This window comes from Ptychodera flava, chromosome 1, assembly GCF_041260155.1.
Source record: "Ptychodera flava strain L36383 chromosome 1, AS_Pfla_20210202, whole genome shotgun sequence".
Classification (NCBI taxonomy): domain Eukaryota; kingdom Metazoa; phylum Hemichordata; class Enteropneusta; family Ptychoderidae; genus Ptychodera; species Ptychodera flava.
The window spans coordinates 19,041,616-19,068,028 of NC_091928.1; the positions used below are offsets into that span (position 1 = coordinate 19,041,616).

The following is a 26,413-nucleotide window of genomic DNA, read 5'->3' on the forward strand; positions in this document are numbered from 1 at the left end:
CAACACTTATGACCACATATTGCGCGATATCAGTCCGATTTGGACAATATTTTTTTTATTTTCTTATAAATTGTACATTCTCTTCTAATTTCCAACATTTTAGGGCATTTCCAATTGTAGTTATTAATAAAACAGGTACACAAGTCTGAATTTCAGGGTAAAACAATGGTACACAAACACACTTCACCTTCCAATCAATACTGGTCTAATTTTGCAAGATGCTAACGTATATGGTGTGAAATATATAAATAAAATTGAAAGCAATCTCAGTATAACTAATACAGAATATGTATCCATTTTAATTTTGGTTGTTAATTTGCCAATAACCTATTCCCTATTTCACATTAAAAGCCACCGGCTGAACTTACGCATTTTTTAGAACATTCGTCCTATAAAAAGTGGGCGGTTTATTCATATCAAACACAGTCAACCTGGTTTGAAGTCTAGTTATATCTAGTGTGTTGATATTGTGTTACCAGGGTACACTGGTTGTCACCATAGTTGTGAATTCAACATGAGGTTCAATACTAGCTGGTAATTGGAAAATTACCAGTTTCCCAAATGCTGTTTATTTTACCCAAATTGTAGATAAACAGCCGCGCCTGAATTGACAAAGTGTGCCAGCGCGGGAGAGCCAAGCAAAGGGAGAGGGGGTTTAAAGTCTCCTGGAAAGTGTACAGATCACATTGGAATTAAATAGTATTGGTAGAAAAGGAAAAGCAACTCCACACATCGTTCATATTTGGGTTGTTTGCGTTTTGTGAATGATATTGTGTATAATATAAGTGTATATCATGTTTGGCTGTTTTATGTAAAATGTTGCTTAGCCATGGCGAGACGTACCCGTAATCTACGTGTCTTGTGTTAATCCGCACTGGCGCGGAGAGATTGCTGTGACACTATGATCCTTTGGCGCTACGTTTCGAAAACAGACTTTTCTTCATCAGCCATTTAAATTCATTTTTGATTGGTGAGACAATTGATTGATTGTTAGATTTTTTAATTTGGTAATACGTTGTTCCACTTACGTTTGTTGTTCAAGTAGGGAAGCTAGAATGTCTACAGTTTGATCTCGTTTTGTTTGTGTAGGTTCGTGTGACCCTGAGTTTGAGCTATTGTAGTTTTTGTGAAGTCTGGCGCTTATAAGTGTGTCACCTATATTTCTGTTCCTTCTTATAAATATATGCGATTATAGGTTAATTTTGGAACAGTTTTTTAGTGTTTCGTCTTTTTCAAGTTCACTCCAGTTTTCTGTTTGGGCTTGCTTAATTTTTGCCGTTTCTATGTAGGGGGTATTCTATTTCATTTTTTTGTATTGTCGGTCTTGTAATTTTTCACTAAATTGTGTGACTTTTTGTGTAAAATCGATTTCGTTGTTACATGTTCTGATGTATCGTAATGATTCACCTTTGATCAGACCTTTGAATGTTGCTGCCGGATGGCATAAGTTTCTTTGTAAGAATTGAAATGTATCTGTTGGCTTTGTGTGTGTTGATGTCGAGAATATTCTCTTTGTTGTATCGACGACCTTTGTAGATAGGTCTAAATATGTGATTTCTTGAGAGGAGCTTTCAAACGAAAAATTGAAAGTAGGATGCATTTTGTTGATGTTTGATATGAATTCATTGAGTTAGTGTGTGTTCCGATGAAAATCAGAAAACATCGTCCCTGAACCTCAGCTAGGTCGATATTTGTTGTTTGTGTTTCTTTATTATTCTCGTTTCTGTCTCATGAAATGTAATATCTGCTATTTCTGGAGAAAACGGGGACCCCATCGAGCATCCCCATATTTACAGTAGAATTCATCGTTGAATTCGAATGTGTTGTTTTTTTTTTTAGATTACTTCTAGAAGAGCTATCATGTGTTTCGTTGGTGGTTCCTTGATTATGTAACTGTTTGATGATCTTCCTGATTTAATGCTCTGCCGATTGATTCAATTACCTCATCATGTGGTGTATTCGTGTACATGAAATTACATCCAGTTCTACTAGTGTCGCTTTGGCCGGAACTTTGATTGTCTCAATTTTCTGTATTAAGTCTGTTGTCTTTGATGTATGTTGGTTCTTTCTTGACGATTTGTTTGAGAAAATGGTCAATGAATTCTGATATGTGAAATGTTTGACTGGAGCATCCACTTATGATTGGCCGTACTACAAACATAGCTCCTGGTGGCGGCACTTTGTGTATTTTCGGTAGAAGGTACCAAAGTGGTGTTCTTATTTTTCTATCGACTGGATTCAAATATTCATATGTGTGATGGTCAATGTGTTTTTCATTGTACATTTCTGTTATGAGATTGTGTACCGGTATGTCTTCTATTGTATTTTTTGTGTCATCTGTTGCCAATTTTGTGTAGTATTGTTGATTGTTAAGTTGACATTATCTTATGTAATCATCAGTGTTTAAAATGGCTGTCCCCCGTCCTTTATCAAACGGTTTGATGGTTATCTTCTTGTTTTTTGATAGCGTTTTGAACACAATTTGTTCTGCACATGTCATGTTGTTTTTTGTGTTTCGAATACAGGTGTGTTAACAATAGCCAATTTTGTTGCTTCCAAATAATTTTCTAGTTTTGTGTTCTCGGTTGTATGTGGGATCCATTTCGAGTTTTGACTGGGTGTTGTACGGTCTGTGTCTCATGATATATCGGAGTCTCATTTTCGGAATGTATATTTTATTTCCCTATAACAGGCGGATTCTGTTAGGACGATTTGTTGATTTCAATGTTGGTGAGTTTGTGTGTCGATAGTTCTTAATGAATCTGAGTTGTTTGATGCAGTGCTCAATTTTGTTCTATTGTGACTTTTCGTTATTTTTGTCATTCTATGATTCTTGTTTATGTGTTTCCTTTTTTATCTTTGAACTTGGTCATACTAAGACTCAATACAAAGCTGTCTCCGGCCATTCTGTCTCTCTCTAATCCGAACCTATCTCCAAGTGTGTACCCCAGAAAACTCTGTTTTAAAACGTAGCGCCAAAGTATCAGTAGTGTCACAGCAATCTCTCCGCTCCAGTGCGGATAAACACAAGACACGTAGATTACGGGTACGTCTCGCCATGGCGAGCAACATTTTACACAAAACAGCCAAACATGATATACACTTATATCATACACAATATCACACACAAAACGCAAACAACCCAAATATGAAGTGGAGTTGCTTTTCCTTTACTAGCAAAGACGAACAACAACTGATGAATAATTTTGTCTTCCTTGTCTTTCTTTCTTATTTATTTATTTATTTATTTATTTATTTATTTATTTATTTATTTATTTATTTATTTATTTATTTATGTATCTATTTATCTATCTATTTATCTATCTATTTATCTATTTATTTATTTATTTATTATTTCACATTACAGACATTTGTATCATATAAAATAAAACAAGTATTGATTACAAAACATTGTGTGTGAGAATACTATTGTTTTACAGTAAAATTCGGACTCATGTTCCTGTTTTGTAAATAATAACGATGGAATTATTGTAAAAATGTCTAAAATATGAAGGGAATGTACAAGGTATATGGAAATAAAAAAAAATTATTAAAATCGGACCAATATTGGGCAGTAAGTGGCCAAAAGCGTTGAAACTATAATACCGGGCGGCCATTTTGGATTTACGCAAATTAGGCGGTTTTCCACTCCTCGGATTTTGGAAGACTTTTGATATGTTTTTATATGGGTTTTTCTGAGATGAATGGTGAAAAAATAAATTCTGTTGCAATTTGTGGTGGGTTAGCCCCTTTTTTGGCCTAAAATGACTGGACTAATGAGTCAGTAAAGCGTTTTATTGTAAAAGTCGTCTTCTTCATTATTCTAGGTATCTGGAACACCATACGTAGTGTGTCTGGTTTTGGGAGAAAATGACAAGGAGACCATTCTGTCTGAGCAGGATCCAACAGGTAAAATGCATGCATAAAATTATCTTATGAATATCTGTATCCCTGGAAATCGTATTTAAGATGATGACTGCACTGGATTTCAGTAATGTTACATTGAATGTCCTTCACTCTTGCTTGTTTTGAAGGTTATCCATAAAATTTATGGTTTGAAAAGAAGCGATAGGGAAGGAATTTGTTCGAGGGTTGAAGCAGTACATAATGGTATGGTCATTCGATAGAGTGACCGTGATGAACACGTAATCTTTGTAAAAAAGGAAATTGGTCATTTAGAAATTAAAAATGACAAAATTCAGATATTGCAAAAACGGAAGCTTTTGTTTTGATCGTAGATAACGAAGTTAACATTAAAATCTTTCAACTTCAGGAGACGACTTCACATTCATCTATCATCGCTTGGACTTAATATCTCCGCCTGGTCTTTGCAGACATTTTAATAGGACTGCAACAAGAGGTATTTCCTCTGTAATTTATTAGATCATGGGTTTTCTCTCGGCAAACCGCAATGTAAAATTATAACTATATAAAACTGGGGGTTCTGGAACAAAATCCCTATTTTAGGCCTTCATTTTAGCTAATAAACCACCCAAACACCTGTCTGGTAGGAGGGCGCAGGGTGGGTGCCATGGAACTGAGGGGTTCTCCATCGTACGACGCGGCTATTCAGACAGTAAGTTTGGCAGACGAAACGTATATAGTAAGGCAAACAGTAAGTTTAGTTAGTTATCGCCCATCAGCATGGAGGCCGGCAACAAAAGCTCTCCAGTCCCTTCGGTTTCGGGCAAGGTGTTGGACTGTCCCCCAAGTGTGGCCTAGCATTTTCAATTCTTTCTCGACAGTTCTCTTCCATGTATTATTGGTCCTTTCTCGTTTTCGTTTACCCTCAGGGATCTAATGAAGAGCTACTATTGTAATATCAGTATTGTCTTTTCTGAGCAGATATCCTATTCTTGTCCATCTCCTTCTCATGAGGATGGTTTCCATGCATACTGGCTGGTATTTATCAAAGAGTTCCACATTTGAAAGGGTATTTGGTCAGAAGATGCTCTTGGTACGGAGTGTTGACAGTTTACTGACATCTCCCTTGGTCATTCTCCAACATTCAGAACCGTATAAAAGGGTGGAAAGAACACAGCTTTGGTTCAAACTGAGCAGACAGTAAGTCGGACAGTAAGTCAGGGTGAGTGAATGCACCATGGAATACCTTTTTCCTTCTTGAGAGACATGTCACAAGGTCATATCCTACATAAGTCTGCCAAATGGCTTGCTAAGCACCAGTTTGGTAGTACTCAGAAAACCTGTCATTATGTTTACGACTTTGTTAGTCTCTTTATGAGCTTGTCAGGTCGTTAACATACTGACTGAAGTGGAATATTATGGTCACACCATACATCACCACTTGATTGAATTTTTTATGTCAATGTTGATAGCATATATGCACGATGAAGGGTATACATTATGTGATGAAGTTTGAAGATGTGTACAAGTGGCTGCTGATGGGTTCTTAGCAGCTGTATGGCTCAAGCTGGATGAACGATTTATGCAAGATCCGCCATACTGGACCCAAGAAGGGAGATGACACAAAGGGCCGCCCAAATGCAGGATTGGCGTTAAGAACCAGCTTTCTCTCTGTAGTTTTGTGGGTATGACAATAGAAAAGTGAAAGCTTGGAAGAGGAAACGAATCGAGATGAGAAGGCAGAGAAAAAGGGATATGATGTTTGGAAAGGAAGGGTTGCTGTTTTGGCTTGGTTATGGCAATTCCTAACCTCTGACTACATTTAAATTTGATATTAGAAAAACCATTGCTATAAGTTATATTACCTATAAATATAAACGTTAACTATCATTGAAAACTTAGGACCTGGTCTGGGGTATGGTTGTGCCTTCCACCACACACGTCATGCAGTTAAGAATTACCTGCGGAGCTGGCAGATGAATGTTGCCAAAAGGTATCATCTCAGAGCTCATACCCGAGCTTTCTTGAATGGATTACGAGCCCCGGACCACCAGCCACAGGCTCACCAAAGAGGTTCAGGACCTAGGGATGTGAAGTTCAAGTTTGTGCTGAGAGTCCAACTTAGGCTAGACAAAACAGGTGGTGCCCCAGATCATTCACCTTCTTTTGTTCCGCAACAGGCAAGATGCTCTCCCACAGGCCAGTGAGATTGATAAGGCACTGCACGGGGGCTTACCCACTATCTTGGAGAAGATGGAAAAGTGGACATAGGATGTACAGACCGGTAGGTTGATAGGGTTACCACATCACTAATTACCAGCCCCTGAGAGGTGGCTCTTTAATCGAACTACCAGAAACAAGATTCCTCAGGCCCTCGATGTACCCCACCGAAGATGGCCTGGATGAAGTCGATGAATGCTCATGCCCAAGTACATGGGGCAGTTGAGGACGACTTAGCACTTGCAATCCTTGACATCTCGAGATTATGCATGTACGACTTCTTCTACAAGGAGATGAAAGCTCAGTGCAGTGAGTGCTGCCAGCTGCTCTACACGAACTACGACTCACTCATCCTCGGGGTCAAGACAGAGAACATTTACTGGACATTGCCAGACGCCGGGCCCTCTTCAACACATCCAACTACACACATGATCACTCCTTCTACAGCCAAGAGAACTAGAAAGTGATGGGCAAGATGAAGGATGAGTGTGTCGGGCGCCCTATCGCCCAGTACATGGGCCTGTGTCCCAAGATGTACTCAATCCTAGAGGCTTGGGGAGCAGTCACTAAGAGGGCCAAAGACATGAAAAACGTGTGATGATGCACTGCAGAGGCCAAATGCCCCATTTTGTTTCATAATAGCGTGTCAGCTTTTCACAACACATACGTCGAGTAGGTGCCAAAGAGTCAAACCTGTCTTCCATACCATGTTGAAAATCTCGCCAACTCCTTGTTGCACGGCTAAATAATGATTTAAGAGTTGCAGATTCCATTTCCTTATATGTTACCAATGCATTATGATGTTTTGGCAACAATTTCATGGAGGAATTCTGCCATTTCACAAATTATTGCCTGACTTACTGTATGATTTTCTGTCATACTCACTACATATGTCTCGTCTGCCCAACTTACATTCTTAAGAGCCTCATCATGGAATAGAGAATCCCTCCATTCCACAGGCCCTTGCCCCTCACACCAAAAAGGTGTTGAGTGGTATGGTTTATTATTTAAAAATAATTCCTACATTAGTTATAGTGTTCTAGAACTCCGAGTTTTATACTACTCAGCTGTGCCGGTCTTAGGCGTGCAGAAAATTTCCCTTCTTAGTGACTTCCAGAAGTGACTTTTGTCCTTGACTACCTTATCATGTAATGTTTTACCTGTTATCCTTACATAAAGACCTGATCGCTCCACCTCACACTGACCTTTTGTCGTTATTCAGAGGCATCTGCTGTTACGTTCAGCAAGGAAGCTTTCCTGGATCCCAATGAATATTTAATTAGCGAGGAGACCGAGAGCCGAGTCAACGCTTACACGCAGTATATGAACGGTGAAAGTGAACAGAATAAATATTTCAAGGTTGGTAGATTCAACTATTTCCCAAATGTGGTTTGACCGAATGTTAAGATAATTACAATGGCTATGAGGCTAGAGGGAATTGGGGTGGACAGGTTGAAAAACAGAACTGTGACATGAAATGAGAATTTTAGAAAGGATGTCAGCTGAACAGTGCAATGGGCCTGACATAGTAACCTCAGTAGAAAATATGTGCAGTTTGATAAAACTGTACAATACTGCGCTGCCACTGAAGACTTCCACAAATCTATATAATCAAAGGGGTATGGTTACTCAACAAAGCTATGGAAGGGCCTCCTACCAAACATATATATGTATGTATGTATGTATGTATGTATGTATGTATGTATGTATGTATATGGGCAGCATATTTATAAGCTCCATAAAAATTGGCGAGTAAATTTGGTACATAAATGGACAGAGACAGCAATAAGAGCGTATAACAATGCGTGTAACATAATACACAAAACTTGAACTTCTGTACCCTGCGTTTTGCAAGAATAGCAAACAGGCACTTCCTTTACCCAATGTGTGTTCATTTTATGCGCATCTTGGCTGATCATTCACTACCACGTTTTTGATGCAGGCTGGCGTTCGTGACATGGTGGTAGCCACCGCTAAAGCTGACGAGATATGGTCATCCACAGTGGAAGTAGAGGAACACACCGCTTTTGTCTATATAGGAACCGAGAACGGCGTCTTCAGAGAATATCCCGGCGTGAGACTCAACGAAAGTTACGACCACACCGTCAGACCTTGGTACTTTTATCTATTTCTCAAATACAGCTCATGTTTGTTCCAAAGTTTGACTCTTTACAATATGTACTTTCATAATGTCTATACTTTATAGCGTTGACGTAGCTGTGCAAAATTCGAACTGTCCGGGAATGTTGCCTTTGCAAACTTCCAAAAACAATAGTTTGCATAACTTTGGCCTATGTCATTTTTATCACTGAACAAACTCTGAGGCACCTAAATAACACATGTTTACAATCTTTATAACTGAATTTTTTTCAGTATTACAACATTAGAAATGGACATCCTGTTGGAAACAGGTTATCCATTTCATTGGTTAGCTAGTTTGTTTGTTTCTTTGTTTTCGCGTTAGGGTTGCAAATGTTGTGTACCTCGTGTACAAATAAAAGAGGAAAGGACCTGAACTCGTACTATAGTACTGTCAGAGCTCTGTAAATAATTGCTCGGATGGGATTCAATCTATTTGTTTCTCCTCTTCAAAAATGTGGTGTTGCACCTCACTTTTTTCATGATAATATTTTTTTTGAAATCATAGATATATGGGTATATATATTGGTAGTAGTCATCTTTAGTATGCAATATATTGTTTACAAATAAAGTCTAACTAAAATTTCAATGGCAACAGCAACATTGGATATTACACACTTTCAAGCTGTATTGACATAATTATATATAGGGATGGGACAAGCAATCCGTTGCGTTAAAAGTGACAGTCGGGTATTATTAGGTGCACGGCCGATAGCCCCCTTTAACAAGTGTCAACGGGGCCTTCCGCTACGTATCTATCCACATCAAACTGTAGGCAGAATATTAATAGAGCATTACATGTAAAACGTGCTTGCTAACAGCGCACACAGCGCTTATGATATATATGTAGAGAGGAGAGAAGGGGCGTGTGGCAATTTAGACTTGTTTTTATGCAACACGTAGGTACGAGAGAGCAAAGAATAATAAAGGAAATGTTACTCTATCGACTCCCTATGAAGCTGCCACTGGAAGTGGTTACGTCATTACCTTGGCTCATACCATTGTTGAAAGGTGAGTGGACAATAGAAGGAATGTTTTCTGTGTCTACCATCACAGTTTCCAAGAAGCAACAATCTTACAAACATTGCTTTAATACAAGCCATCGCTATTCCTACCTCTGCAAAGCATTCCAAAGGAAAAGTCTATATCTCTTAATTGCCTACGCTAATCTCCCTAATAGCTATCGCTGACATTTACTAACGCCTGCCAAAGAATTGTCGGGGTGAACAAACACCTTTTTAATAACCAACTAAGTAATAGACGGCAATAAGGGAGGGGTAGCTATAGGCTATCGACCACTATGCCTGCACAGATGTCAGGCCTGATAAAAATGGTGTATAGATTACACCAAGGTTAACTTTTTTTCTCATTTCAGATCATCTACTAGGGGACCATCAAGAACTTCGGACGAGGTAATCGCAGTTATGGGAAAGGATTTATCGCTACCCTACTTCTCACTTTTCTTAAGGCAGATGTACCCGAAATGCAATGAGAACAGATACAGGTGAGCCAGCAGGGCAAGATTTTTTGCAATCTCAGAAAGTGCTTCCTAGGGTTGTTCTAAGCGCAATATTCAAAGCCTAAGCACATAGCGAAAATATTCCAGCAGGTGTGAACTCATAAATATTCATGAATACAACAAAGTATAAAGTAGTCCCCAGGGAACAAAAGGTCATTCCTCACACAGCCATTGCGCCGACGACAATGAGCTTAGGATGGTTTCAGCTTTCACCGTTCATACCAGCAGTGCAACCTCAGCAACTACCCAGGCATTTCAGTGCATGGAGAGATGATCCAGACTCCAAAACCAGCTCCAGCAGTCGCTACATTTTTGGCTGCACATGCATTAACCTGTCAGAACAGTGTTGCCGGGCATTCAGCTCCCTCTAAGGTGCTATGTGCTTTTGCCAGTATGGTGTCAACCAACATTAGTGGGGATGTCCAACCCTCGGGCAAAGAAAGCATTCAGGCATGTGTATATTCAGACTGAGTTGCGTATTGTGGATGGATTTTATGTCAGACATTACAGAGACCTTAACATAGCTCTTCATTATTATTATTTGTGTGGCACAGGGCTACTTATTTCAGTCGTACAGCAAGCTATACTTTTACAAGTTTAGCCCATGAAGGGTACAGTTGTCCCAATTTTTTTCCCGCACGAGAATTGAAAATGCAGCGAATATATTTTGATTACGAGTTAATAAATGCTTGTCTTACAGTTTTTTACACTGTCCACGTGAGACGAATTTTTTCCCTGTGAGGGATGAAATGTATATTAAGGTTATGCATGCGTTGCCCACCCTGTCTTTCCAGCGAGAGAATGATGTAGTCCCCGTGAGGGACTGAATGTATATTAAGGTGGTGCATGCGATGCCCACCCTGTGTTCCCTGTGAGAGAATGATGTAGTGCCCGTGAGGGACGAAATGTATTGTAAGGTTGTGCAAGACCCTGTCTTCCCTGTGAGGGAATGATGTAGTCCTGTGAGGGATGGAATGTATATTAAGGTGGTGCATGCAATGTCCACCCTGTCTTCCCTGTGACTCACCAGGGGTTTCATTAAGAGCCGGAAGCTGGCAAAATTGACCGGCTACTCTCAAGATTTCGCCGGGTACTTTTTCGAAAAAGTTGTACTTTTTCATCATTAAAATATTTTTTACCTTCTGAAAAGGCTCAGAAAAGTATCACACGCTGTATAATCGAATCATTTTGCGTGATATGTGAAACAAAGTTTAGTAGACGATCAACCACGATGGCCTTGTAGTAGCATGTCCAGCGAGTATTGCTTGAATAAAAAGCGGAATTACAACGAACGATTCTATTGGCTGCTGCTATTGCTTGCTTCTTTGTGGTGACCTTTCTATCCGCCAATGAAAACATACGTATTACTCCTGCCCGCCACTGTAAACTCAATCCAAAATGGCCGATACACAAAGAAAACGGTGGTCGCAAGCTCAAGCTTCCCTGTACCATCTTGGCTTTATAAAGCAAACTAAAGAACAAGAGAAAGGTAACAGATTTAAACAGTTTTCGAAAGCAACGGCCTGATATCTTTGTCACGGAAAAAACTTTCAGATTTATTACAGTTCGAATTTCAGTAAGCCCATGTGTGTTGCAATACCGTAGGCGTCAATGTGTACGCATCGACAGCTAGTCCTACCCATGGTCAAGCAAGACAGATTGATGAAGTGATGTGCATGGCCATAGTACACTACTGGACCATCGCGTATTTTAAAAAGTGATAAATAATTCGTACAAATTGCCTTGGCCATTATCAAAGATTGCAATTAGATCGTCAATGAGATTTGAAAGTTAATGATTGTGAAATTGGCAGTGTTGCTCTTGTGCTATAATTTTCACCATACGACGCTCCAGGGCGCCACTTCAAACCACAACACTACATATATCAAACATACAAAAGTCACGTCACTCAGTCATTATTTTTTTAATATTCAGGGATTTTTCGATTTTAGATCAATCGTGGTGTACACGTTTGAGAAAATTTTGGTAAGTGGACTGATTTTTATGGTGCATGGCGTGGGCTGGTGTAACACTAGACTAGACTGTTTGTTGGTGTATTGCTTTATTGTGTGTAAATTAACAATGCATCCAAATAATATACAATACTGTGGCTACTAGAAAACTCACTGTTGTTCTAACTGCCGGTGGCTACTAGCAAACTCACTGTATTTCTAGCTGCCGTTTCCTTTACCTTTTTTTTAAGTCCAGTGTTGTTGCTATTGCTTCCCATTGTAAATCCAAAATTATTTTGCTTCCCAAATTAAATGTTAGACATAAGTTCACACATACCAATTTGAAAGCACAATCTGTTTTTCCCCATTGCTTTATCAGGCTGGCATTATGTCGTGAAAAATAATTTGACAGTGTGAATATTTGTAAAAATTTCTTCGCATTAACATGAATAATTAAAATCAATCAATCTCTCTCTCTCTCTCTCTCTCTCTCTCTCTCTCTCTCTCTCTCTCTCTCTCTCTCTCTCTCTCTCTCTCTCTCTCTCTCTCTCTCTCTCCCCCCAGGTCAATGTTGTTGCCTTTTCGGATACAGTCTCGATGCCTACCCGATATGCAGACAAGTGTTACAACAAAGAATACTTCAATGACTTTATCAGTTTTTAACTGAGCTCTGTCTGTAATGTGTACTATGTAAGATAGAGGTTCTGATCTATTGAAGGCACTGTCCATATAGATTGATAATTAAAATGATGTCCCAGCACAGGAACCAGATCAAGGTAAAAGAGTAGATCAACCCTCTGCAAGGACAGAGAATTTAAATTGTGATGTTACAAAAAAACACTCTATCCGACCCAATAACTGAGTTAGGAAATTCGTGTGATCAGCAAAATTCTAACCAATTTTCAGTCCCTGAATCAGCAAGAGCAACCTCACAACTGATAAAGGACCTGTTCTCTGATATTGACAACAAATTGATCCACCATTATTATAAATGCCGGGACAATGGCTGTACATCTCTTAGTCCATTAGAAAGAGAGAGACTTGCTACAAAGAGAGATCGATTCAAACATGAATGGCTGCTCTCAAAGTCCAGTAGCTACTGCTGTAAAACTGGGTTTTGGTGGAGTGTATACATTAAAAAATCAGGGAGTGTTCTGCTTAATATGCAGAAAACACAGTGGTGCAGTCCCAAAAATAAATCTGAGGTGTTCTCCAAGAGACTATCAGTGAGATTCAAGCAAAGCTCTTTTCAAAATCATACTGATTCCTTGAAGCACAGAAATGCAGTGACTAATGAACTCATGAACAGGATGTCATGTTTCCAAAGTGAATTAGACACCACAGAAAAGGTGCATGATGAAGTATTGTTGAAAACATTCTATGCAGTTTATTGGCTCGCCAAAGAAGCTATTGCAAACAGTAAAACACAGTCCCTTCTCAGTCTTGTTGAAAAACTCGGAGTTGCTGAATTGAAATATTTTCAACGCAGAGCACCAGCATCATTTCAAAAACGCAGTCAATGGTGGAGATTGTCAATAAAGCTGGATGTTACAGTTTGTTAGTTGATGATATGACTGACATAGCTGTACTCAAACAGATGGTTGGCTTCATACAGTTCTTCAACCATGATACTGGCAGGGTTCAAACAGGTTTCCTGTTCATGGAAAAACTTTTGGAAGATTCAGATTCAGCTGATTCACAAACTCTGTTCGATGTACTGTGTAAGACACTTGCAGAACTCAAGCTTTCATTACAGGATATGAAAGGCTTTGTCTCTGATGGTGCCAGTGTGATGGTTGCCAAAAATAATGGACTAGCAGCCAGATTAAAGAGAGTTAATGCAACATTTTTTTCTGTGCACTGCATCTGTCACAGATTAGCTTTGGCCTGTACAGATACCAATGCAAGTCTCAACTACATAAACAATGTAGAAACCATGGTAACCCAGCTGTGGAAGCTGTTTGAGTACTCTCCAAAGAAGAAGGCTGTTTATCTGAAAACTCAAACTGAAATGAAAAAAATAAAGCTGACTAGCCAGACGTCAAGGAAAACCGTTGCAAAGAAACTAAAGAAAGAATGCAAAACCCGCTGGCTGTCCTTTGAGTCAGCTGTCAACTCAATATATGATGAGATACTTCCTGTACTGCGGGCTCTTGAGGAACTACAAAGTGACGCTGTTTCATTTGGGCTGTTTAAGAAGATGCGCACTGTTAAATTCATTGGAGCAATTTACATATTGAGAGACGTTCTGCCTGTTCTTGCTCAATTGAGCAAGGCATTCCAGCAGGATACCATCAAGCATGCACTTCTAGAGCCTTTAATCAAGTACACAAAAGACATATTGTCGGATATCCTGGATAATGGTTCACCCATTGAGCAACTTAAGATTGGTCTCGGTGATGGTGGGCGATTGAGTAGCCTAGATTTGAATTGTACAGACTATGATGAATCCCAGTTGAAGAGTCTTATGACAAAATATATCACTTCCCTAAAAGAGAACATTGATAATCGATTAGGCCAATCAGCTCCAATTTTGAGTGCATTCTCAATTTTTGATCCCACTGCCATGCCGACACAAGATAGTCCAGAATTTAAAACTTATGGAGAAACAGCTATCTGTGTATTAGCAACCCATGTAATTCTAAGTGAAGGTGCCACAATGTGTGATAAGCTTATAGCAGAATGGGGAAAGATGAAATATGACATCTTGTCCTGGAAAAAGGATGTCCCTGCTGTGCTTCCACATACAACCCCGACAGAATGGTGTCCATCTCGTGTAGTCAGGATGAAATCTAGCTTTGGCTTTGTTTACCCAGAGCTTGTGCAAATTGCACAAATACTGCTGTCCATACCAGTGTCAAATGCTTGGCCTGAAAAAAGGAGTCAGCAAAGTGAGGCTATTGAAAACCAGACTGAGGAGCCAACTGATGAATGATGTCATGAATACTCTTCTCCACATAACATTAAATGGACCAGAGCTGCACTCATCTGATTGCGATTCACTGATACATAAAGCTGTCAGACAGTGGTTAGCCTTGAAGAAGAGGAGGAAGCTACCTAAAACAGGAGATGCATCATCCAATTCTGCAAGCACAGAAGCCAGTGCTAACACTGAACGTCACACAGAAATGGCTGACGCCTCAGTCCAGACTGAACAAATTCCCATCACCATCACATTAGATGAAATCCAGGCCGAGGTACAAACAGCATTGGAACTTCTGGATTTGGGCGAGTTTGATGACTATGGCTCTGACTCAGACACTGAATACGGTGACATTATTAGCCCATTTGACTTATTCTCTGTGACACATGAATGGACTTAAAACATTAGGAAAATGGCATTTATACTACAAATACTAGAATTTCAAATGACTGTATGTAGGCAGTAAAAAGTGAGTGTTTTTGCTAATTTTGCTAGGCTTCCGTCCTTTGGCCGGGAGGGGGAACACCCCCCCTCCCGCAACCTCCCCCCGACAACCGCTTTGCAGTCGTGGCAGCTGCTTTGCAGCAGCAAGCCTCCTACTTTTTCATTTTGGCCCCCTACTTGAAAACTTAGTGAAACCCCAGATTTGAGGGAATTATGATGTAGTCCCCGTGAGGGACGGAATGTATTGTAAGGTGGTGCATGCGATGCCTACCCTGTCTTCCCTGCGAGGAAATGATGTATTCCCTGTTAGGGACGGAATGTATATTAAGGTGATGCGTGCGATGCCTACCCTGTCTTCCCTGCGAAGGAAAGCTGTAGACCCTGTGAGCGATAAAATGTATAGTAAGGTGGTGCATGTGATGCCCACCCTGTCTTCCCTGCGAGGGAATGATGTAGTCCTTATGTGGGACGCAAATTAAATGCAAAATAGGTTGCCTTTTCTTAGTGGTTCCCTTAGACATGGGGGCGAATTTGCTTGCCTCATGGCTGCCTGCCATTTTCAGGATCCTGTCTAGGGGTGCCCTCTGTTGGTTATACGAGGGCTCTTTTCCCAGTTGGTGTTCGAAACTGGAAGATGCAATATACAGTTGATCAGTGTTCAGCGTCGGACAACTTTTACCTAGTTAAGCTAAAGGGCGCCCCAGGCATGGATCAGACACGCCTGTCCGTACATAGTAGCAGTTTTGGACGGAAGAAGTCAAGTCTCCCCTAACGACTTGACTTTCAGAAACCTAAATGAGTTCACTGCAGGACAAGTGCATAATCATTTACAACTTGCCATTTGATGATTGAAAATCTGCCATGTAAATCCAATTTTAACTTTTGCTCTCCAAAGGGGTAAAAGTATCGGAGTACAGAACTCCTTGCAGGGCATGTCTAGAGGGAAGTATAGCGACCACCCATCCCCACCTCCTGTGACACGTCAGAAGAATTTGTCATGCAAATACTTCGGCAAGTTCATAGCATCTATGACAGATTTATATCGGAGGTAATATCAGTTGGGGCATAATACAATTTCTTGAAAGCTTTTGTGAAATGATTTTTCAGTGTGTTTTGTTTTAATTGATGTGAGGATTGGGAGAATAAGGATTGGAAGATTGAGATTTTATGTTAGACTGGGTTTTATTACGGAAATACGTTGTGTTTGGTGTGAAGCAACGATGCTCGCACCCTATCCAATCCTTCATACAATAAGCAATATCATTGAGCGAAGTGATTAGGCTTTGAATATTACTTTGTGCTTAGTGCGCCCTCACTTTGCTTAATTTCGTTGCCTTCGGAATGCATGCTAAAATATCAAATTCTGTTCATGCAAAAGAGCAAATGTTGAAACGTCATTTGTAAGAAGTTCACTTGTTTGTCATTTTGTCTGGATATCTATTTATTTATCTAACTGTCTATCTCAATCCTCTTCCATATAGCTGCTTTGTCATGGACAACAGTGGCTATCTCATAACACACGATACGTTCTTTGACGTAAGCGGCGCTGTTCAAGATGGTATTGAATATGCACACATCACCGAAGTTGAAAAGACAATAGCACCGGATCTGATCAGAAAAGATGCCTTGGTTAAAAAACAGTGTATAAACTTTCACAATAAAAAGCTTCAAAATTACTACCAGGTAAGGAATTTGGAATAAGACAATCATTTTCCTGGTGCATTGGACGGTCTTTCCAATGCAATCTAGTAGTATTAAGGAGATACCCAGAAAACGTTCTCATTTTTTATACATGCAATATGGATAATTTGCATACAAATTGTCTACAATGATTTTTATCTGACACAGAGCACGTTATTGTTATGAGTATTCCAACATACCTACTTACTTACCTTCCTACCTGCCTGCATACATACATACATACATACATACATACACATACATACATACATACATACATACATACATACATACATACATACATACATACATACATACATACATACATACATACATACATACATACATACATACATACATACGTACGTATGTAAATATATACTTGTAAAACATACTTGCAAGCACAAGTACATTTTATGCAGGGATGTATTAAAGTATACATAAGTACAGACGTTGAAAGGCAGCCTATACAATGGCAGAATAAACAGAATTTTTAGTCTCGTCCTAATACTTCCTCATTTTCCCTTTCAAAACAATCCAGGTGAATCAACCCAAGAGTGACATCGACACGAAGAAAGAGGGCAATGAATGTTTGCAGTATCAGCTAGAACACATTCCCGGAACAAACGTGTACCTTGGTATCATTGAAAAGAGCTTACTATGTATTCCGGAGGTCTGTCCATGTCTAAAGGTGAACTAAAATGAATAATATAAATAGCTCCTTGATTTACTTTTGAAGATCTATTGTTTAATTTCAGCCTACAGCTCGATATGCCGTCGAATGATGTTACGGTATTTTCTTGTGAGTATAACCTCTTAAACACTCAAAGACTCCAATTTAATACATTTTAAACATTTGCTAACGGGTGACTTACTGCCGTGACCCAAATTTTTATACAGATTTAAAAGTTGTAAATTTCGGATTTTCCGTGTTTGATTTGAAGAGACTCGCCTGACCAAAAAGACCTCCCTGTTTCATATATTAAAATTACAACAGTCTTGTCTGGATCCAATGGATTATTTGTTTAATTTTGCAGACTTCATGTCAAAAGGCTCACGCACAGAAAGCATGTGAGTGTCCATGTCTGTCCGATGCAGAATACGATTACTGCAATGATATGTTCGACTTGAGCAGGTATGTATGCATTCGTTGAGGGCGTTAGCGGATGACCGCTCTTGTTTCTACTCTCTACTCTAAATTTCTTAAAGGTACGTCTATTCGGACATTTCCTCGACAAATTCTTTACTCACAATTTCTCAAAATCAGCTGATTGGCTGCCCCGAAACAACGTTTGAAAGATTTATTGTTTAGAATCTTGGGACTAGCTACAGCAGAGAAAAGAGGACGGATATTTTTATGCAACAGCCGTATTTATGTCATAATTGGCATTCTTATTGACACAGTGTTGATTTTGCCTCCCGCAGCGATGATGCTCCATCTTGTATGCCACCTGGTACCAGCCTCGATCCCATGGTGACTGAAAACCGTGATCTGCGCAGTCTCCCAAAATGCTATCCAACGGACTGTTCTCAATTCAAGACAAGCATGTAAGAAGATAAGAAGATATACCGTTAAAGGACATAAATGTTAAAGGAAAGCGGTCGTCGGAACTGCGCTTGTGCGACTTTCTTGTTTACAAACAATGTATTTCATGCGCTATATAGATGCATAAATTCAACATAGATGCAACATTTAAAGTTTACGGTGTACATTATGACAAACATGTTTCAACTTTCCTCAATTCAATTTTACATTTACAACTCTGAAAACATGCGAAGCTGATTGTTTTAAAGAAAACTCTTGGATAAAATACATCTCCCAAGACATCAGTAATTTATTTTTTTTTATTTCCAGGGAATGTATAGCTGCAGTTAGTTGTGAGTGGTGTAATGAGGGCGTCTACGAGGATAATCCATTCTGTTATGATCTCATCTACTCCTGCAAGCGTGAGTATTGTATCACGTGACTTCCTTTCTCGGTCGTACTTCCGCCAGCGACATCAGTTACAAACCACAAAATCAGTTTTACCTAAATTATAGAAATTGATGTTTTCATCATTAGTACTGGTATATATCATGAGCCTGTCTGAGAAACAGACAAACAAAATGCAATATCTTTGTTTATGTTTAGTAGTTAAAATTTTCAAAGTTAACGTGACGTCATCGTACACGAGACGAAATTAATATTTAAATATAAACAATCTCTAAAGTATGAAGTAAAACAGGCTGTTAAAGGGACATTAGCTGTAACTTTTGACAAATGTTTAACTACTCTGTTTCAATGTATCAACTACATAATTTTACTATAATCCCATCATCATGACCAATGCCCGGTGTCCTGCTTGCCAACACAGCCTGTATATGAGAAATGACCATTGTTATTGTTGATAAATGTATTCTAGTCCGGACCTGAATGCAAAATTTAAACAATAACAATGCAGATTATACTCATATAGGGTATATTTATGAGCTAAATATTAGGAATTTCTCCATGGTTCAGGGATTCGAACCAGAAGCTGCAGATGATACACAGAACAAACAAATTTAAAAATGACCAAAGTTACAGTTAATGGATCTTTAAGCATGATTCAAATAGAGGCAAATCTGTGTTTTGTAATTAATAACTTCCAACTTTTCAACAAACAGCATCTGAGTATGTGACACGACTTCGATCACTTGGTCACATCATGGTGCTGACATGAAGTTAGCCCACACTGTTTTATTAATTTTATTTCCTCAGCTGCTGAAGACGCGGAAACGTCGTCGCCAGATGTCATCACTGGTATCATCATAGCTATACCCCTTGTTGTTGTCATAGTGATAGTCATCATCGTCGCGTTGTTTATCAAGCGGAGAAATACCAGCAAATCTGTTCCTCGAGACGACCACATACCCGTGTCCTACAGGACAAGTACTGTCCCATCAGCCCCGTCAGCGCCCTCTGCGCCGAGCTTCAAACCGACTGCTCCTGTCGGGAGCACGTTTTATATTCAACCCGAGCCAACGTACCAGAACCCAGATGAATATCAAGGAAACGTTTCAAGCCGGCCCAGGAGACACACTTCCTAGGGATTGATTCACCCACAGCATTCTGCCATGAGTGGACACTGGTACGAAGCGCCGATTACCGGCGACGACAACCAAATCTGACAATCCGACTAGTTATGATGGATGTAGCAGTACCATGATATCACACTGACATGAACCAATATACCCGGTTTGCATGATCCAAATATTTATATTTGAAAATAGTGTTCAGGATGGAAATAAAAATGTGAAGACTACAAAGGCGAAAGAGGCACAACTTATACATTTGCCGAATTTAGCAACGACATTTAGTATTTGGCGCGAGAATTGGCAGGCAGACAAAAACATATTGCAAAGTTGCACTCAAAAATATATCAAGCACTTATAATGGTGACTCGAGTGAATTTGTTCACCATTAAATCACAATTATTGTGACGTAATCAATAAAGTTATGATTTCGAAGACTTTTCTCCTTTGAAATATGTAAATAGAACTGCTCGATAGCATTTGTAGGTGGAGTATTCTTGCTAAGGGACGGGACATAATGACAGGGGGGTGGGCCGGTGTTTTTCGAAACACCACTGCATCAAAAATAGTGACCCTTGAAAAGTTCATGCACAAAATTAGTGACCCTCCCCTTATCCGTGCATGGAAAAAAGTGACCCTCCCCTGTTACTCAATACCCCCCAACAAACCCGCAATGAGTTCAAGACCTCCTTCTGACTTGCTATACTTTTGAAGTCCCCTCCCAAAAGAAGGCAAAATGTTGCAGATAAAATGCTTTGTCTAAAAAATATCAAATCATATGTGTATGATAATTCATGTAAATGTACTTGCTTGAAGTGGCAGGTAAAAGTGCATGCGTGAACAAAAAATGTAACTTTTAGATTTCATCGATAATGTTGATTCACTATACATGGTAGTCGACTATAAAAAAACTATGAACGTGTATTTTCCAATATAAAACTAGCAATATCTGTTCATCTATAGATGTTTAATAACTGATATAAATATACTTGATTAGCATGCGTTGTTTATAAGTGCTCATGTGAACAAGATATTTGATGGAATTTCGCTCAAATGTTGATCCACTATACATGGGAGTCTACAACAAAACTGTAAAAAATGTTTTTTACGCCTAAAATATGCACTATTTGTGCATATATGGACCCTGAATAATTGACATAATTGTACTTGATTGAAGAGGTGGCAACACGTGCGCATCTGTGTACAAGAAATTTGTTTTTGGTATTTCGCATAAAATGTTGAGCCATTATAAATTGTTGTCTATGACGAAATTATAAGTTTTTTTAAAATACAAAACTTGGCAAATCTGTGTATTTATGTATGCTTGATTATTGATATTTATGGTCTTGATTACACTAAAGTGGTTACAAGTCCATGTATGTGCAAGAAATTTGATTTTGGAATTTCACCGAAATGTTGATTCATTATACATGGCAGTCTATGATGAAACCCTATGAATAATTTTTATCAAATACAAAAATACGAAATCTGTGCATTTATGTACACTCGATTATTGGTATTAATGTTCATGATTAGACTAGAGTGGTTTCAAGTCAATGGTTGTGCAAGAAATTTGATTTTGGAATTTCACTGAAATGTCGATTAACTATGCATGGCAGCCTATGATGAAAGTATGAATATTTTTTTTCCAATACAAAACTAGGTAAATCTTTGCATTTTTGTGCACCTAATTATTAGTATTAATGTTCATGATTAGACTTGAGTGGTTTTAAGTCTATGGTTGTGCAAGAAATTTGATTTAAATTTTTTGGAACTTCACTGAAATGTCGATTCACTATACATTGTAGGCTATGAGGGAACTACAAATAACTCATAGGTTATCTGATCCTAAATTGCTATTCAAAATCTGTTCGACCTGAAGCTTCAGTTGTTATTGATGACATTTTGCACTATTCTGAATAGTTTGTATTCTGTCAATGTCTAAAAAAATAAAAAAGTACATACAGCGACATGAACATTTGACACCGACCTATACCCAATGGGAGAATAATATCAAATAAGTGATCTCCCAAATTGTTATTGAAAGCGTCATTATTGGGGGACAGTTTATATGCACAATAGAGGAATTGGATTAAGTAAAATCATGACAACTTAAATCAGTGTGGCTGCTTGGATCATCAATACATTGCTTATTATACCCTTAAACTTGCGCTCGAAGGGCGCGCCGAAAATGGAAATGACAGAAAATGAAAGTGCCAGGAGGTATTTTTTCTTTTTTCAGTATTCCATATTCTTCAATACGTGCGCATACAATTTCAGCTTTGATGCATAAAAAGTTACCCTCCCCCCATAGGCTTGCGCAAATTTTATGACCCTTCAAAAATACTTGCGCGAAAAATGGCGACCCACCCCCCTCCAAAAAAAAAAACACCGCCCCCTGTAATTTGTGTCCAGTCCCTAACATTCGGCAGACATCGTAATGTTTCAAATGATTTAGAAGTCAGAGCAAGACAAAGGCCAATGAGATTGGTGAAGTAGTGAGGTAAGTGTATACGTCAACGAAAATATCGTGCCTGGAAAGAATTGTGAAAGGTTATGGAAAGCCATGGCTGACATGAGTGGTCTAACATGATGTTGTGATGGGTATAATCATGTTGTGATATGCATTTAACATATCGTTTTAAAGCATTCCAATGTTGTCCTAGGAACTTACAATGTTGTCCTTGCCGTTCAATATGTTGTCCTACTAGTAGTCTCAAGCATCGACCATGTTGTTTTAGGCGTTGCCCTAGGCTCTCAATATGTTGTTCCAGGCACCATCTATTTTGGCTATAACAGTGTGAGATCGTTTCTTTATCTTTCATCAGTGTTGAGTTTCCTTTCTGTTCTGCAATACTTGGTAAATCACTGACAGTTCATTAATCACATTTGACCATAGACAGTAGAGGGGGGGCAGACTTCCCCTACTGTCCATGGAAAATCACTGGTTCAGTTCATTGATCACATTTGACCATAGACAGTGGAGGGGGGGAGATTTCCTGTACTGTCCATGATTTGACAAAGCCGTTCCCGTTTACCGTGTGTATTGCGTTGGACACTCCGTAAACGGTCGTGTCAAGTGCGATGTGTACACAGTTCAATGATTTTCCTAGTATTGCCGAGCTGAAGGGGCACTCAACCCTGTGGAACCTGTTAAGCGATTTTCCAGGTATTTTTGGGAGCGGAAACGAAGCTCAAATCTGACGAAATCACAAAAACTAATTTTATTAGTAATATTCCTATTTCATATGTAACATTTTTGGTAGACTGCACATGCTTATTCGCCCGTGATGAGACTAGGGTAGGATATGTTTCTCTTGCTCCAAGTGGTGACAGTTAGTGTGTGCTTAAGAAAAATGGTGACGGGGCTTGAGGAATCGCGATTGAAATCTCTTTTTTTAGATCTCCCCCCCCCCCAACACCCTCAAAAATTTTCAAGTCCCCACCAAATGACCATATAGCATATGTATTAGGAACGCGCGCAGAGTAAAAATAAACATGTTCTGCACGCAGATGTTCAACACTACCTCTTATCAGCAGGTTGTACAGCCATATACCTAGGGCAAGTTCTTAAATTGATTCACTCTTTAAATGCATCAGTGGACTTTTTGGATTTCTCAGTCTAAGCCGACTTGAGTTTATCCAACTCCCAGCTCAATAGCGCCAGCTGAAAAGCACACAAAATGACAACCATGAGAGAGTATGAAAATTGTGTATTCCTAGCAACGTTTAACCAAATTTTGAAAAAATGGGTGCAGTGACCAACCGAATTTTTTTTTCAAAAGTACAAGACATATACAACTTAGATGCCACTTATAAATGTTTTACAAAATTGACAATACTGGAAGGTTAAAATATTCCATGAAATTAATGTTTTAATCTCAGAACTTTTGGGTGTAATAATGGAAAATTTGATAAAAAATAAATGATTCCATTTAGTCACACGTTTTTCCGTTTGAATTAGAGTCTTTACTGTTCAAAGTTTTACTTTCGTGTTATTGGTACAATGAGATGTGAAAAGTTCATTCACTGTATGAACTTGAAATAAATGGTTTTATATATTGATTTTAAGTGGTTTTAGAAAAACTGACTTTTCATCGTACATTTGTATAAGATCAAGTATGGTGACCCCATCTTTTTTCTCTAATATTTGATTGTTCTCATGCCAGCATTCAAAAATCCGTGGTAACTGTTTGTCCCCTAGTCTTCTGTACGTTGCTGTCTGGCCGGATCTTGTGTACAAGTAGATGTATGTTTCACTGTCAATTGAGTGTCCTATGACCGAAACTCTTCTTAAACTACATCAGATTAAGGGCTACATGTATCACTGTCACTGCCGGTATGTAGTAGCAGGGCAGTAGTTGTATTAACTTTTTATTTTGATAATACTTTTGTTCATTTTATACAATTGCGTTCTTGTTCTACTCCCTACAGCATGCTGAGCTGTCCAATATCATTATGCATTCAGCTTGCCAACACAGCCTACGTGTACCATGCATTTGTATCATTCAATTATCACCAATATTTAGACAAACGGGCTTTGTTGACAAACTGAATATTGTGTTTTTCAGCATACTGTAGAGAACACCAACAAACTCTGTTTGATACATTGCATAGAAATATCGAAAAATTATAAACAGTTGCAGCTCCTGCCCTATTACAAGGCCAACTTGTTTTAACGAAATTTAATGGCATTCATACATTTTTAAAGTTTTTCGAGATTTAAGACATAAAATGTGACAAAACGGTTCTAGATTTTGTTTAATTATTACTAACATTAAAACCATTGAACGACATCAAAATGTTGGGGGTCAAAATATTTTCAGGTCCCCTATAGGCAGAGCAAAACTTTCAAGTCCCCCCTCCCCTCGACTACCCCAAACATTTTTGAATCACCCTCCTGAATTCCTCCATTCCTCACCAATTTTTGAACGCGGCCTTAACAAGTACACGAGCATGCCACCAGGTGATTAACTCGATAATACAGGTCTTTCAGAATGGCCGTCCACACTTACAAGTTCATCACACACATTTTCTTCTAAATTACACACAGAATATGTTGATATGAAAGACATTAAAGTTACTGACTCATTTAATCTCTGGTTAGAAAAACACGAAAGTCTCTTGTTTCTTAGGAAAGAGTATCTCTAAATTGCAAGAAAAGCATATTATGGTCCTTACAGAGACCGATCACTAATTGCTAGATCACAGGGTGCCATTTTATGACCTCTTTCACGTAAACAGAAACGTAGCAGACACACAAGTTGACCACTCACACAAAAATAGATCAAAGCGCCCTATTAAATAATAGTAACATGACGTTTTTACTCGTACGAAACTCTTTTCATACTTACTACAGCTACAAATCAATATAACAACACCAATTTCTCGAAAACTTCTAAATCATGGTTTTACTAGTACCACTGCGCATTTTCTGCAGCCAACGTTGGGAGTGTCAGCAGCAGTTGCCTTTCTTTTTACAAGTAGAAGGTCATGAACTTGCACCCTGTGTCCAAACCAATGATAAATGAGTCTGGCTCTTTAATGTCTCGCTTGTCAACACATTCCCAGTATTAGAAGTATACATGTGTGATTAATATTGCAAGAGTAAACGGTCAACGACCTGAAAGACCTGTATTTGGGTACGCTATATCAAATCATTGCCAACATCAATGCATGTCATCGATTTTGTATCGACATTTCTCGTAGTGGCCTTGACATTTCTAGGAAGCCAAAGTGCCAAGGCCGCTAAGGGACTGTTCAACCCTTTTCTGGGCGATATGACAAAAATTAGACCAAAAGACTCACCTTAATTTACAAAATCTTAGAGAAAGAGAGTTATGGTCATAAATTTTGGAGAAGATATCATTTGTTTGCTGTTTATCTTTGAAACTATGCAAAAAATATGAGAAAACAGTAAGGCCACAAAAAATAAATAAATTGTTTCTGGTCATCACGCGCATCATTTCAAGTGTGCGCGTAATCCCTTTCTTTTTTGCCAGTTTTTCATTTGCCCTTACGGAAAAATGGGAAAATGTATCAAATTCCACCAAAGATTTTAAAAAGTGAAAAAAAATCGCGTCGCCACATCATTTTTGCCGCATGTCCACTCAATGACCAGAAGCAATCTTCTTTTGGCCTAATACAGCCATGCTATAATGCTGAATGGCGCAATGAGATTCTTTCAAATGAAGTACATAAGACAGTTTAGTTTATTATTGTTGTCTTTGCTATCTGACTTCGACTGAGGCAGAAGCAATTTGATTACTTCTGTAGACAAAATGTTCATAAGGGCATGTCAATATTTTCTATAGTTTTCATCCACGGTGAGACATTGTCTGCCTTTCAAATCTTCGGTTCGTATCAGTCAATATAGACGACGGAAACTATACATGTTGTGAGTGTAGAGTGTCCGAAAGTGACCTGACCGTCCAAGACGGATGCTTGGAAAAATAAACCCCCATTTTACTTCCACAGTCCTTGACCATTAATTGACGAAAAGCAGTCCGTTTACGATATTTTGGTAACACGCCGGATATCCATTTCCCCTAAGAGTGCCTCCGCTGAGGCTGGACGTGCAAGGTTTGCGTAGGCCCGAATGACAGCTGCAAACGAAAC

General features: G+C 38.9%; 1 protein-coding gene across 1 annotated transcript in view; it reads left to right on the forward strand.

The window, feature by feature from the left end:
- LOC139132110 (VWFA and cache domain-containing protein 1-like) overlaps positions 1–21,738 on the forward strand; it is a 40,029-nt gene extending 18,291 nt beyond the window's left edge. Inside the window, exons 14-25 of the mRNA XM_070698505.1 lie at positions 3,828–3,909; positions 4,274–4,360; positions 7,307–7,443; positions 8,027–8,199; positions 9,127–9,234; positions 9,599–9,727; positions 16,543–16,744; positions 17,283–17,432; positions 17,779–17,876; positions 18,167–18,289; positions 18,597–18,688; positions 19,482–21,738. Coding sequence (XP_070554606.1) covers positions 3,828–3,909; positions 4,274–4,360; positions 7,307–7,443; positions 8,027–8,199; positions 9,127–9,234; positions 9,599–9,727; positions 16,543–16,744; positions 17,283–17,432; positions 17,779–17,876; positions 18,167–18,289; positions 18,597–18,688; positions 19,482–19,810 — 1,710 coding nt within the window. The 3' untranslated portion in view covers positions 19,811–21,738. The remainder of the gene's footprint in view (positions 1–3,827; positions 3,910–4,273; positions 4,361–7,306; positions 7,444–8,026; positions 8,200–9,126; positions 9,235–9,598; positions 9,728–16,542; positions 16,745–17,282; positions 17,433–17,778; positions 17,877–18,166; positions 18,290–18,596; positions 18,689–19,481) is intronic.
- The last annotated feature ends 4,675 nt before the right edge of the window (positions 21,739–26,413 follow it).